Source organism: Halteromyces radiatus (assembly GCF_025201355.1).
Source record: "Halteromyces radiatus strain CBS 162.75 chromosome Unknown BX664scaffold_2, whole genome shotgun sequence".
Taxonomy (NCBI): Eukaryota; Fungi; Mucoromycota; class Mucoromycetes; order Mucorales; family Cunninghamellaceae; genus Halteromyces; species Halteromyces radiatus.
The window spans coordinates 1,664,447-1,678,818 of record NW_026251688.1 but is presented as its reverse complement, the minus strand read 5'-3'; the positions used below and the strand labels follow the sequence as shown (position 1 = coordinate 1,678,818).

The 14,372-nt window shown below is 32.7% G+C and overlaps 6 protein-coding genes across 6 annotated transcripts; 1 reads left to right on the top strand and 5 right to left on the bottom strand.

Moving 5' to 3' along the window:
• Positions 1 to 1,857: 1,857 nt before the first annotated feature.
• Positions 1,858 to 2,981, bottom strand: BX664DRAFT_324827 (uncharacterized protein). The gene has a single exon (XM_051543915.1). The coding sequence runs from the start codon at positions 2,874 to 2,876 to the stop codon at positions 2,097 to 2,099; it is 780 nt and encodes a 259-aa protein (XP_051403020.1). The 5' UTR covers positions 2,877 to 2,981; the 3' UTR covers positions 1,858 to 2,096.
• Positions 2,982 to 3,148: 167 nt separating this feature from the next.
• On the top strand, positions 3,149 to 4,225 carry BX664DRAFT_346820 (uncharacterized protein; the record flags this gene model as incomplete). The annotated part of the gene is made up of 5 exons (XM_051547535.1): positions 3,149 to 3,233; positions 3,297 to 3,324; positions 3,379 to 3,448; positions 3,514 to 3,657; positions 3,737 to 4,225. The coding sequence occupies 5 exons, from the start codon at positions 3,149 to 3,151 to the stop codon at positions 4,223 to 4,225; spliced, it is 816 nt and encodes a 271-aa protein (XP_051403019.1).
• Positions 4,226 to 4,802: 577 nt separating this feature from the next.
• Positions 4,803 to 6,270, bottom strand: BX664DRAFT_291912 (geranylgeranyl pyrophosphate synthase). Its single transcript, XM_051541962.1, has 6 exons — positions 6,098 to 6,270; positions 5,885 to 6,039; positions 5,640 to 5,803; positions 5,465 to 5,566; positions 5,320 to 5,380; positions 4,803 to 5,221 (listed from the first exon to the last, which is right to left on the bottom strand). Exons 1-6 carry the CDS (start codon positions 6,185 to 6,187, stop codon positions 4,846 to 4,848), a joined length of 948 nt encoding a protein of 315 aa, XP_051403018.1. The 5' UTR covers positions 6,188 to 6,270; the 3' UTR covers positions 4,803 to 4,845.
• Positions 6,271 to 6,519: 249 nt separating this feature from the next.
• On the bottom strand, positions 6,520 to 9,924 carry BX664DRAFT_324811 (transport protein Avl9-domain-containing protein). The gene is made up of 13 exons (XM_051543914.1): positions 9,607 to 9,924; positions 9,422 to 9,540; positions 9,268 to 9,339; positions 9,078 to 9,167; positions 8,867 to 9,010; positions 8,703 to 8,772; positions 8,455 to 8,603; positions 8,251 to 8,391; positions 7,847 to 8,186; positions 7,596 to 7,713; positions 7,477 to 7,530; positions 7,168 to 7,358; positions 6,520 to 7,059 (listed from the first exon to the last, which is right to left on the bottom strand). Exons 1-13 carry the CDS (start codon positions 9,806 to 9,808, stop codon positions 6,863 to 6,865), a joined length of 1,887 nt encoding a protein of 628 aa, XP_051403017.1. The 5' UTR covers positions 9,809 to 9,924; the 3' UTR covers positions 6,520 to 6,862.
• Positions 9,925 to 10,159: 235 nt separating this feature from the next.
• On the bottom strand, positions 10,160 to 11,152 carry BX664DRAFT_258964 (uncharacterized protein; the record flags this gene model as incomplete). The annotated part of the gene is made up of 2 exons (XM_051540567.1): positions 10,160 to 10,665; positions 10,747 to 11,152. The coding sequence occupies 2 exons, from the start codon at positions 11,150 to 11,152 to the stop codon at positions 10,160 to 10,162; spliced, it is 912 nt and encodes a 303-aa protein (XP_051403016.1).
• A 360-nt stretch (positions 11,153 to 11,512) lies between these two features.
• On the bottom strand, positions 11,513 to 14,309 carry BX664DRAFT_377948 (WD40-repeat-containing domain protein; the record flags this gene model as incomplete). Its single annotated transcript, XM_051548802.1, has 13 exons — positions 14,142 to 14,309; positions 13,894 to 14,084; positions 13,705 to 13,807; positions 13,462 to 13,645; positions 13,257 to 13,401; positions 13,095 to 13,194; positions 12,894 to 13,016; positions 12,559 to 12,816; positions 12,344 to 12,495; positions 12,112 to 12,262; positions 11,868 to 12,038; positions 11,679 to 11,804; positions 11,513 to 11,599 (listed from the first exon to the last, which is right to left on the bottom strand). The coding sequence occupies exons 1-13, from the start codon at positions 14,274 to 14,276 to the stop codon at positions 11,513 to 11,515; spliced, it is 1,926 nt and encodes a 641-aa protein (XP_051403015.1). The 5' UTR covers positions 14,277 to 14,309.
• Positions 14,310 to 14,372: the final 63 nt, after the last annotated feature.

The following is a 14,372-nucleotide window of genomic DNA, read 5'->3' as shown; positions in this document are numbered from 1 at the left end:
ATCCACATACAGTTGTGTCACCATCCAATTTTGTTTTACTTGAGCCATCTCTCGTGGTAAGAATAAAAAACTGATTGATTCTAGAAATAAATAGATAAAACGACCCAGCAAAAGAAAGAGGAATACGACTGACAAAAAGTTAGTATTCAACTTTTTTGAAAAGAAAAAAAAAAAATAAAGGAAAGAAAAGTGTCATAAAACATTCTGGGGAGCCAACCTTTTTTTTATGACACCAATTCATTCTCCGAGACCATCCATCCATCATGCGATTTGTTCTTCAATGTGATTTAAATATGACAAGTCGATACATTATCCCCCTCCTTCCTAATTGGAACCTGTATTTTTGGTTTCCTGAGTATGATCATCGATTAAAATGATCATCATCTTGATATTTAAAAAAAAAAAAGATCTTATTCAGAAAAAAAAAAGAAGGTAAGCGACTATTCTTAATGATGAGAGAAGGTTGATATGGATAAATATATACAATGGTGATAAAGAAATATTTACAAAGGGAAAGTAACAAGATATATATATATATATATATAAGGTGGAAAGTAGAGGGTATTATAAAGTAATAATTAAGCACCAGTAAAAGTTACATCATGACCAACGGAAGTAGAATATTGTTTGCCGATACTCATAGGATCATTGAATTGACCGATCATATCAGGACGATCAGAGATACGCATAGGATCATTAAGATGTTTGCCATAGGACACTTTAAAACTATCGCTACTGGTACTAGTAGTAGTGGTGCTATTTGTATTTACTCTTGCCACAATATCATCTTGAGGAGACACAGATCGTTTACAATATTTAAGAATGGCAGAAAAAAAAGAAGACATGATTTGTTATACTGATAAAAAAAAAAAGAAGCAAGTGACAGGATGTCCACTATTTATATTTTTGTATTTTTTTTGACAATGACATCTGTTGTACCACCACTTGCTTCATTTGGTTTATCATAGACTCGGGTTACCAAGAGAGAAGACTAATAATCTATAAACCATTACAAACAACGCTATCTTACTAGCCTTAAGTGGAACCTATGATGATCTCCCCTTTTTTATGCAAGTACTAAATTGATAGAAACTCGTTTTATGTTTTTTTTTATGTTCATAAAAGACAATGATAAAGTTACTATCAAGTACGACCACGAGACTCATCACTTCCTGTTTCATCAGAGATGAAGATGAAATCATCATTAAACTTTTTATTTTTATTTTTTTTTTGAACAACCAAGTAATGACATTCAATGAAATAGTTTATTTATCCATCATCCCGTTGTCATCATTAAACTCAATCTATAACAATGAGATTGTTCCGATGTTCTTGATTCTAGCCAAATGGAAAATCTTTTCATACATGAATGTACCAGTAGAATCAAAGTATTTTTAAAAGTCCTTACGGAAATTGAAAACGATCCAATCTTTTTTGAAAACTCCACAAGGTACCTTGTTGGGCGGAGATGATGATATAGCGTCACTTTCAATATATATGTTACATTGATCTCTTTTTTTTTAGTTTGTTATACCAAATATAGGACTATAGTTGAACGAAAAAAAAAAAAAAGAGAGAGAGAGCGGGGGTCACCTGCCCCACATTTATATAGTGATGAAATCTACTCTGGTCATTCTTTTTGATTTTGAGATCCGTTCATATACAATGGTCGTCTGAAGTTTTATTTATAAACAGAAGATAACATATCGCAACACCATACATATAGTCATCATACATATTAATCATCATCATCATACACATGATCATCATCATTCACATCATTCTTTTTTTTTTTTTTTTTTTTTTTTTTTTTTGCATATCACAGAGAGAATAATAATCATTATTTATTATTAGGTACAAAAACTATATTTCAAGATCTACTAATTTTTGGTATGATAAAAAAAAAAAAAAGGGAGGGTAAACATAAGGATAAAAGATGGAACAAGAAGTAAGGGAGTGATAAAATAAAAGAGGATGAATAAGGAAAGTAACAATAAGAATAATAAGAGATTGGATAGTAAACCTGCCCAAGATAGATAAATATTAATCATCAGAAAGGGAACAATAAAATGATAAAGTCAGATAACCTTACCTATCTACATCCAATGACTTGGATTTTGTAACGATCGAGTCAAAGCAACAGAGGTGATAGCTAATACAACGGATTCCCAAGCACTTATATGTCTCAAAGCACGTACACCAGTTCGTATTCCCAATCGAAGTAAGCCCTGAAGATGAGACAAATACATACGCGCCACCATCATGATATTTATCCAAGAAAGTGACTTGATATCATCCTCCAAATTTCTAAAGGAAGCTAAGGTGTGGACCGAGAGTTGTTCCTTTTTTGCAATGAAGAAAACCAAGTTGACAATTTGCGCCCATATCATCCAAGCTTCTCGATAGGCTTGATGGTAAGGATAAGAGGTCAATACATGATAAGTCGTTCGAACAGTATGTACCATGAAGAACCGTGCACGCCACACTTGATGAATCCCATTGATCACCAAGGCAAGATTGTTCTTCTTCATCAATTGCTTCAGTAAATAGATCATCAATTGTCGCATGTATCCATAGAATTTTTGTCGTCTTGTTATTGGTTCTTGATGGCTTGGATCATCCTTTTTTGTTGGCATGGATTGTTTGGGTTGTAAAAGAAATTGATTTCGGTCTAGCTTGGTTTGGTTGATACTGGAGGTTTTATTGTTGCGTGTAGATAAGATGGAACCTGATAGCGATGGATAAACATGACCTTCTGTATATAATGAATGAATAGGTGGAGGTGAAGGTGGAGGTGAGATACCTTGATCTAAGCTGTTGTTATTATCTTTATTGTGGTGTTGACTGATTTCACTATCAATAACAGGTAGAGACATAGATATGTGATATTAAAGAAGAAACAAAAAGGAATGAAATAGTGATAAAATGGAGGAAGAGATGATAGAAGTAGTTATGAAAATGAATACATGTAGACAAGGAAAAATAATAAGAAGAAGAAAATTAAAAAAACAAAATTTCATGTGAATGTTATTCGGTGTACAAAAAAAGCTTGGATAAATTTGATTTCAACTGAACAATTTTTCTTTTTTTTTTTTTTTTTTTTTTTTTACCTCTTTTCTCTTTTTTTTTTTTTTTTTTTTGTCTTCCTATGCAATCACCTTTTGATACAATTGTCAAACTATGCTTTAAACACACAAGATTATCACCTTCTGTTTTATTCAATTTGTCTCAAGGTAAAAAAAAACTATTATACAAATTACCTTTTCCTATTGTCTTATATTCCTTCATTTTATAAGCTTTATACATTGTTGCTCTTGGTCTTCGGTAAATATGATATAGCACCATAATATGACACTCTTACTCATTCCTATTGTTCAGCACTACTCATTTGATTGATTATCACCTTACTCCAAATCAAGCAAAACAGCTTCTTCAACATCTACGTAAGGTATTCTCCAAACATGACCATGAAAGTTACTTTTAAACTTAACTTTTTTCTCTTTCTTATTTTAGCATAAGGATGGACGTGACCTGATATTGTTACAGTTTACAGATCGTTACACATTTATTGGCCATCGGAAACGGTTACTAGAACGTTGTCATAGTTCAGTCAAGGAGATTTGTTATATTGATGTTCAAGGAAAGATACCATTCAAGGTAAGAACAGTACTATTTGCCTCACTTATTAGGATTCTTTTTTTGTTATTATTTTTTATTTTTTTATTTTTTATTTTAGTTGGACAAGGTACCTGATGATCTACAAGAATTTCTAGAAGAGCAACTGCAACCATATGTGGAGCAACTAGAAAAAACGTCCATTATCACCAACGACAAAGATGACGAAAAGGTATTCATGGTATCCAACTTGCCTTGTTTCATGGTCGCGTTGACAGGCTGGCTTTTAGAGTATCCTATGGTGTACGTGTGTCACCAAGTAGGTGACATCTTTGATGAATGGGAACCGCGTGTCAATTGCTTGGGAAATATTCCATTGGTATGGGTCAAGTTACAAATTCAAGAAAAACAACTGATGTCAACAAGACAACAACCATATTCACTTCTCAGTTTCACTTATCCAACATGTATCTTACCAACAGCGAAGGAACAACAACAAGTAGTGGATCATCTTAGGAATATCTTTTCGGCAAGATTATCTAGTTACTGTTCTTCCATGAGGTTGATCATTCATCAAGAAATCGTGACTTTGGATCGTGTAGCTTTGTAATCATATAGTATAGAATAAATATAGATAGATATGTTTTATAATAAATAAAAATGTAACCTGATGATTTTTAGGATAATAGAAGAATTGATGTCTAGTTTATTATCAATATGAATTGGACATGAAATATATTGGGAAATATGTTACCGGTATAATAATGAAGACAATGATAAGAAATAAATACGTAAAGATGACCTTTTTTTTTTTATCTAGGTCGATGACGTTTAGGGCAATTCCAGGCAGCATGATCACCATTACAGAAAGAGCATAAAGGAGAAGTGGCAGTAGTCATCAGAGGTAGATTGGATATGATTTCAAATAGTAAAAATCACGAATCAAAGAAAACGATCTTATCTTTTAAGAAAAAAAAAAGTGGGGATGGGAAAACAAACTAAAAAAAAAAAGTGTGCGAAAAAAAAAAAAAAAAAAGATTGCAGTTGTTATAAGAATACGGCATTTGAAATGGATTACATATAAAAACAAACAAATCACTATTGGAATACAAACATACCAAAATAAGAAAAAGGGAGGCACAAAAAAAAAAAAACGTCAAAATAGTAACACAAAAAAGGAGAAGAGTCAAGTTGAATAATAAATAAATTTTTTTATTCATAATGTGACAATTATAAAGGTACGCTAAGCATAGAGACAATTTTTTCAAGTTTAGGATTACCACCAAGAGCCTTGATATCATCCCTCATTTGATTTTCCATATCCATCAAGAATCGACGACAATAATCAAAAGTATTTGTTTTTTCCAAAAGTTGCAAGGCAAATTGTTTTAATTCCACTGATTCACTGCGTTGACGTAAAATATTTAAGAGTTGACGATTGTTGGGATCACTACGAATACCATGAATGACAGGGAATGAAAATTTACCCTCTGTCAAATCTTCACAAAATCCTTTGTTGTCAGTATACGTATTGGATTGAAGGTTCATATAATCATCTCGTACTTGGAAATGAATCCCAATCTTTTGCACTAGTCCCGTACAATCCCTAATAAATAAATAAATAAATAAAAATAGTTTACTTGTGCCGTTTTTTTTCCTCTTCTCAACATCATCCCTTATTATCGATTTTTTTTTTGTACTTACATGTCTTCATCACTGGCTTCCTGCATCAACTTGACAGCTAAGCGTAACAAGCCACCAGTTTCTAACATGATAGAGACCAAAAGATCAGCGCGGTGTTTTAAGTGTGCATGATTTTCCTTTTTTTTTTTTTTTTTTTTTTACTTACTATTATCGACCATTTCAAGGAATTCAGCTTCAGTAGGACAAGTCAAAGTATCTCTCCAAAATAATTCCATACCTTGACCACGATGAAGATTGAGTAATTCATCTAATTATATGTATTGAAAAAAAAAAATGAGTCATGATAAGAGTTTTTTTTTTTTTTTTTTTGGCTTTTCTACCAGTATAAATTTTCACCATATTGGGATTATTCAATTTGACAAGTTCAGATAAAGCTAAAAAATAGACATAATTGGCACAATTGATAGTTTGAGGTACACCATAAAGGTGATGGGCTGCTGGTACACCTCTTCTTAAAGCTGAATCATCTTCAACATCATCAATTCTATATATTACAAAAAAAAAAAAAAAAAAAAAAAAAAAAGATATGAATGGGAGAACTCATGACATGATACAATACACTTACAATAAACTAGCACTATGTAACATTTCTATTACTTTGGTGATGACGACTAATTTATCTTTTGGTACATGTAACCAAGCATCAAATGCATCAATCATTTTTGCACGGACATCTTTACCAGGATAAGCACATAGATATTGAAATGGTTCCAATAAAATCTATCATCATCATCATTAAAATTGGTCAATCAAAGATCTTTTTTTTTTTGATTCTTACATCTTCTTTGTTTTTGGCCATAGGTGTTTCAATACCCATGTTGACCATGGTTTGTTTGGGTAAAGAAGCAATAGTAGAAGCTGTCAACATGATTTAAACAATAGAATGTTATGAAAAAAAGAATAAAAAAAGAAAAAAAAAAGTTGGTCATGTATTTTTATATCAACGAGCACAATAAAAAAAAGAAAAAAGGAGATAATGACATTGTTTTCCCACTCAAACGTGATCATTTCTAGGGGGAAGGCATTGTCCAGTGTAACACCCGTCCGAACAGTCATTTGTCAAACTATATAAAGAAAGAAAACAGGTTCATGAGGATTACGCATGACTCCTTCTTCCCATCAAATTGGAACGCCTTGTCTATTCTCCTATTTTGTAGTCTTTAGAGTTCGATTCGATACGATCATTTCTCAATAAAATACGTTAAATCATAAAAAAACGAAATTGGAATATCAAGTTTTTTTTTTTTATTGGAATAGAAGCTAAAAAAAAAAACTAAAAAAGATCATCTAGTATCGCTCAGAGTCTTATCCAAGATCTTTTCCTTGTTTGATTTGTTGTTGTACATTGCTGCTACATCCACAAAAGTCGAACTGCTATCATCGTCACTGATCATCACTACCGGAGGCGATACAGATCCTTGACGTAACTGATTTTGTTTTCCAGCAGAGGAAGTTTGTTGTTGTTGTTGTTGTGGTTGTTGAATAGATTCCTAATATCACAAAATAAAAACATACATGAAGGTTAATTTCATTCTTTTCCAATTTATTCTAGTCCTACCTCGATGGCTAAAGTAAACTCCTTTTGCTTTCTTGATAAAAAAGTGGAAAAGTTGGAAAAAAGTCGACTAGCTTGCTGGGATGTAGTTTCCGCAGATTCATCCTGTCGTTGTGGTGATGATAATGAGAATGAATCGTTTCTGTTGGATGTATGGGCGTGAATAGGGTTTTGATTCGCATTATCTAAAAAAAAACATGTGAATTTCAGAGTTTTTTTTTTTTTGCCACTCGTTTCCCGCCCTTCCCCTTTTCACCTTTTTTTTTTTTTTTTTTTTTTTTTTTTTTACCTACCAGGGTCCTGATGAGATGGAGATTTTGAAGTGCTATGATCATATGATGGTAAATCATTCCAAAGAGCATCTACACCACGTAATAATCTGACACGACCACTAGATACTGCTTTTGCACCACCTGACATTGCCTTGGATAGTGTCTTGCCTAAAGGCCCCAAGTTATTGCGGAGCTGTAAATCTCGAAAACGACTTACGATTTGCATAAAGGAGTTTAGGTTTTTGTTGTTTGTTTTTTCTTAGTCTATTTTTTTTTTCGATTCTTGGATTTCTCCATCCCCCCCTTTTTTTTTTCCTAAGCATTACTTACTTTGATAACGTATTTTGAATGTCTACAATAGATATATGACCCATACCAGGATGACTATAATTTCATATTAAAAAAAAATATTTAGTTAACTATCACCGTTTTTAATTGCATTTCTTTACCCAGGTTCCACAATTTCATATATTTCGTGATCTGTATATTGATTCCAAAGTTTGAAATTGACAGTTTCTCTCCAGTTTATCCACCATTTGATACCATAGTCCAATACATAATTTCGTTCTAAATAGATGCATGAATAGATGCATATACGTAAAGAGTCAATACGCCGCTCTTCAGTCTCCCCTTCCCCCTTTTTTTCAAGTCATCGTGATAAATATTCCTCTTCTTTTTTTTTTTTTTTTTTTTTTTTTACCTTTGTCATCATCAAGCATCACATCTTCTGTTGTTTGAGTAGAATATGCATCCGCTGAACCCATTCCTGCCAAAGCTGTTCCATTGATGGATGCAAGTACATTCGTATCTTGAGCATGTTTTGTACTTGATAATAAAGATAACACATATTCTTCAAAGCGAGCACGAAGATAATCATCAGATCCAAGATAAGTATTTTGCATCGGTCTAGCAGGATCATTGTCATCCCAAGTATCATGAACCACTTTGACAATCTTTTCCATCCACCTTCTATCAGCAAGTGTTGGATGCACTATAGAAGCCAATTTTTGATCATAGAATTCCAATGTACCATTTTCCACCTAGAATCCCATAGACAGAAAAAAAAAATCAGTTTTTATTCATTGTATTATTCGCATCACCTACATTGACCAAGACGTCGATGTTAATATCACTTTTGTGATGAAAAAAGATTTGATTCGTAGTTCCAACAACATATGACTTGGTATTACTGGAAGATAACATATTGATTTGTTGCAATGGTAAATAAGGTTGGAAGAATGAGCCCTAATAAAACATAATAATAATGTAAGTAAAAAAAAAAAAAAAAAAAAAAAAAAAAAGTGTTACCTTTTCAAACACCCGTAGAGGTAATCCCATGTAACGTAATAGACTGGCTTTATTTCCATTTTCTAATTCTTTTGCTTCTATTTGTTGTAAATCATCGTTGGATATATCAAGTTCAGGTGCTCCAGAGTCTTGCAATGACCGTAGTAGCCCTACGAATAAAAAAAAAAAAAAAAAAAGAAGAAGAAAGAAAAGAAAAACATATCAATATGCAGAGAATGAACACGTGTTTTTTCCTTCCATTTACTTACCAGGCACAAGAGATATTAAGGAATATTCAAATGTGCATAGTCTTTCTACTGGATAGCCATAAAATAATATCTATTCAAAAATATATATATATATATATATATATATATATATATATAAGCCATCATTTTTCTCTTTCTTCCATAAAACACTATCATTCTCTTACCCTTTTTTCTAGTAGTAACAGTTTCAATAAAATCAATGTCTTGTATTTAAACTTGTGTAAGAGTTCCCGCAGTGAAGTGCCCATATACAAAGTTGAATCATCAATTGGTCCACAAAAGGTATTTGTCAAATTATTGTATAGATTCTAAAATGAAATATGATAGTGAATCGAACAAGTCACTACTTCTCCTGCTTATAAGAATAGTACTTACGTATAGTATTCCCAGTTGTGTAAAATCTCGTTGACTAAACCAAGCTGCCGTAATCACAGCCAACTTTTGTCGTAGAGGGCCAAAGATAGGCTACAGACAATGATCATCCAATAATAAAAAACAAAAATGTAAATATATAAACAGTCTCTTTACTTATCAATTCCCCTCCTTATATCATCCTTGATCTTACCTGACGAGCAAGGACTACAACAGCTTTTTGTACTATAGATCGAGTAATATCCGGTGTTGTAACCAGTAAATCCTAAGGGAGAATAGAAGCCAAAAAAAAAAAAAAAAAAAATCAATAGTCATTAAAACATACTAAGTAGCATGGTGTTCCTTACCTTGGTAGCTATTTGACGATTACATGATATACCGAATAAGGTTGTTTCAGCAACAGACCAACCTGGTACAGGAGGTAAATGAAAGTAAGCAAAGTCTTCGTCTTTTTGATGAGCTCCATCTACAAAACCCACCAAAAAAAAAAAAAAAGAGTGAGTTCAAGTTGATTCATACAAGAAGGTTTTACCTGGTAAAGCAAGAAAAGGTAAGAAATTCCAGTCTTCTGGTAATTCCAACTTTTCTAAAGAGGTTTGATCATTTTGAGGTTGTTGAGGTAAAGGAGGATGGCAAAATTCAACCACAGGACCGTAGGCATGATGGAAGCCCACCACCAAGATAGCAGCTATTTGTTGATGGTCTTTGTTTTTATCCAAGGTTGTTGTGTCCATACTCTCTAATTTGAGTTATTGTTGTTATCGTCAAATAGGGTAAATGTATTTTCTTTTTCTATATTAAAGTAAAATCGAGATCTATATTTGTGAGAAAAAAGAGCGGGAAAAAAAATGTAAAGCAAAAAGAAAGAGATTGAAAATAAAAAAAAGAAATTTAGACATGCTGCTGGCCTCAAAAATCCAAAAGTGCAAGATCAGCATATATATAACAACAACTTACAATCACAATAGAAATCAATAGCATATAAGCTCGATATGTTAGATTTATTGTATTTCGAAAAAAAAAGATATATATAGTAGAAAATATATTACAGATGTACAAAAAAGGTAAAGAATCACTATATAGGGCTATACATTTTCATCGGTGGCGGTGTGATGATTAGTATAATCATTTACCTTCAACCATTCAGTAATAAAAGTAGCACATTTTCTCCGTATAAAGATTGTGCTGATGACAGAAAATGTAGCGCAGGAGACAAGGATGCTGACGTTGATAATAGTACCATACAGTACGATCTGATCGACAGATAAACTAGTAGCTTCGATCATGATCACTTTAATTGTAAATTCTGTCAAAAGTACCACTCCCCACATTGCAGTGCAAAAACGACTGTGTAAACGAAAACCACGGTAATAAGTCCAAAAAAATTCAGGAACGGGAAGACTATGACGCACTCCATATTGATCCATCCAAGTCTTGGGAGGGAGTTCAGACAACATTTGTTGAGCGATAAGGAAAGTCAATGGATAGATGGTGAACCATTTCGTATGAATAGGAATCAATGTTATTAAAAACGCGGTACCAATCACTGCTGAGGTTGATGAATCACGAAGAAGAGCAAGACGAGCATCACCTATTGTAACGAAAAATAATGTATTTAATTAAAAATAATACATATATATCGTTTTTTTAATCTTTTTTTTTTTTTTTTTACCACTGATCAAACTCAAGATGGCAGAGAGAATAAAAGAAAAGACACAAATACAACCCAATACTTCGATTCGTCGTTTGATGATGAAGGTAACTAAAACATGGAGTAAAGGAGGAATGCCTGACACAATCAAGGCTATCAATTGGCTAGTATACATCTCCAATATAAAGTATAAAGCAAGAGGTAATCCTATGTCAATGATGATCATCATAGCAAACATCCGGATTTGTCGAAAAACAGCAGCCTTATTCGTTGCCTTTTGTTGTTGTTGTTTAGCGAGTCTCGTAGCATCATCATCATCATAATGATTCGTAACAGCACCTTCAACTTGATGGACTTTGATGTTCTTGTCTGGTTCTTGATATTCCAATAAAGGTTCATGACCACTAGGTACAGATGGATTTGACATAATTTTATTTTATTAAAAAAAGAAAAAGATCAATACAATGAAATAAACTCAATGAAAATCATTGAATCAAGTTCTTTTTTATATCAAAAAATTTATATCAAAAAATAAGTAACTGTTACCAAGCATAAAATATCCCAATTTGGAGATTAGAAACTCGCATTGAGGGTAATCACATTGATACTAACTAATTGAATATACTAAGCCGAGCCAAGAATTCCAGGTTACCATCTAACTACTCAGCTGAAGGAAAAAGAAAAAGTCGCCAAGAGTTAAAAAAACACAAAAAAGGCTGAAACAAAAAGTAAACAAATGATAAAAGGGACACAAGATCATTGAAAGATATATAAAAATAGAATTCTTTTATTTCGTAAGGTTTTCTTGATTAGAGATCATTTCCGATATATTCTTTTGTAATAAATGCCAATCATCCGCCTTGGGTCTAGCAATCTATGATAGAAAAATAAGAAGAAGAAGAAGAAAAAAAAAAAAAGTTAAAACTTTGATTTCAGATCAATTTTTGTCTTACCTCGCCAATATCATAAACATAAACACGACCATCACTGGCACCAATAGCAGTTTTTCGACCCTCCTTGTCCCAAGCTAACTTGTTTAGTGCTTTCCCGGATCCCACAGGTGTACTAACAAATGGTTCCTAGTTTGGATAAATAAATATATCATTGAATATTTCTTAATCTGGTATATTTATAAAACTTACTTCAGTATTGGCATTCAAATCCCATAAATCAAATTGACCGTTGCCATCAACAGATCCAAATAATGCAGGATGAGAGGGTGACCATTTCACATCATAAACATAATCATCAGAGTGTTCAAAAGAATACAAAGGTGCAATTGGTGTAGCTTGTGTTGATGATTTAGACGCTGACTATATTTATATATATATAAAAAGGAAATCAATTTCCCAAAAATTTATTATCTTTTTTTTTCCCTCTCCTTACCTTGGCTCTCCATAATTTGACAGTCCAATCCACAGATGAAGTCAAAAACAGATCAGAGAAATCTACAGGACCAGATAAAGGATGGAATTGAAGACCTGTAATAGCACCATAATGACCGCGATAAGTATCATATTGATTGATCCCAGCTTTACTATATATATATAAGAAAAGGAAAAGAAAAAAATGATTGACTGTCAATATATATGAATATATATATATGAAGAATGATTACCTTCCAGCACTGTCATAACGGCTCGCTTGATATACATTGCCTTCTTCTGTTCCCACCCAAAAAGTAGTCGTTTCGTTGTCAGGAAATCCGACAGTTGTTACAGAAACTTCTTCAGTCTTATTATGTGCAGCATGTTGTAATTCCAAATAATCCTAAGAAAATGAGGAACGGTTAAATTAGATTCAATATCCGTATTTGTTCACATTGTTTCTTACTTGTGGTTGGGCTAACATGTCTAATTGCCAAGAACAAATAAAACCATCTGTACTTCCGGAGATAAGATTATGCGCGTTTTGAGTACCGACCATTTGTAGAGAATAAACAGGATGAGTATGTCCACCTGCTGAGAGAGGTGTTTTCAAAACAGGTAATGATTTCGCTCGAGTGTCCCATAAAACAATTTGTCCAGAATATGTACCACCAATAACATAATTTGGATGGAATTTGCTGAATCTAACACTTAGAACATCAGACTATCAAAAGAGAGAAAAAAAAAAAAACAATCAGTATGTATCCATTTTTCCTCTTATACAATTCAAGAAGATTTTACCTGCGAATGAAATATAAATTCAGGTCGTTCCAATAGATGTAAATTCCAAACAAGAGCTACACCATCAGGTTCATTTGGTGCCATTGGGTTTTTATTATACGATGAAACCAAAAGCTCAGGATACTAACAAAAAAAAAAAAAAAAAAAGGAAAATAATCATGTCAATTCCAACAATATATATATGTTTCAATGATAACCAACCTTTGATGACCAATCTACATCCGTTACTGATCTATTCTTTGACCATCGTTCATCCCAGAATTCGCAAACATATTTCACCCGTTTTCCAGAGCTTTCATCACTATAAAAGGAAAAAAAAAAAGATAAATCCATGGATTCACAAATCTTTTTTTTTTTTTTTACTTTTCGATATCGACACCAAGGGTATAATCTTTCATAAAATCGTATTTTTCGTTCAATGCTCGTTCCACCATTTTGGATGAATTATCCACAAAATCGAGGAATTCAGGTGCACCTAGAATCAACTTTCTTTCTTCCTCCGTCAGATCTGTCATAATATAAGAAGAAATAATCAAAACTTAATCTATAATAATAATAATTTATTTACCTTGGTATTCTTCTGCTTTTTCTTGTTCTGCTCTTTTGCGTTCTTCTTCCAATTGAGCTTGTTTTTGTTTTTCCTTGATTTCCAATTCTTCCATGATTTGTTGTCGAATTTCTTCTTCAGATAGTTGAGGAACATCAAACGAACCTTCAGAAGTTTGGATTTCTTTACTATAAACCACGTGTTCCTGATTATAAAAAGATATAAATAAGTACGTAATATTTATATTTGAATCGTCCTTTTTACCAATGGGGGAATGTCAGCAATAAAAGCTTGTGTTTCTGTCAGTTCGGCTACATAAGTTGGAGTATGAATGATAGGTTGTGAACCAACAGATAAACGAGGGTCACTAGAAGAAAAGAAAAAATAAAATATTAAATCATTTTTCTTTTATCTATATAAAAAAAAAGAATGGATTTTTTGATATTAACGTACTTGCTAACGGGAGTACTGGGAATAGAACCGTAGTTACCAGATGTAGGACGTGAGGAAGTAAAGTCTGAACCAGTATCGGAACCACGGTCAGAACCAGCACCAGTAGCATTAGATGAAGTTGAAGAACGTTCACCTAGAACAAGAGCAACTAAATCATCAATAGCACGTCTATCTCTTCCAGCACTTGAAGACTAGATGGAAATAAATATATGAGTTAACGCGCTCTTTTGTTTTCATCTTTTTCATACCGAAGTAGTAGTAGTTGTACTAGAATGAGTTTGAGTAGATTGACTTTCAAGTATAGCTTTTCGTTCTTCTCTTGCCCTTCGAAGTTCAGCTAACTTTTGTCGTTTCTTTTCTAATTCTTCTTTTCTACGATCCATAAAATAAATTCAAAATAAGCAGTGGAAGCAAAAAAAAAAAGGGGGGAAAGAAACAGAGAGAAAAAAAAAAACAGATGATGAGCTTGTTGTACAAAA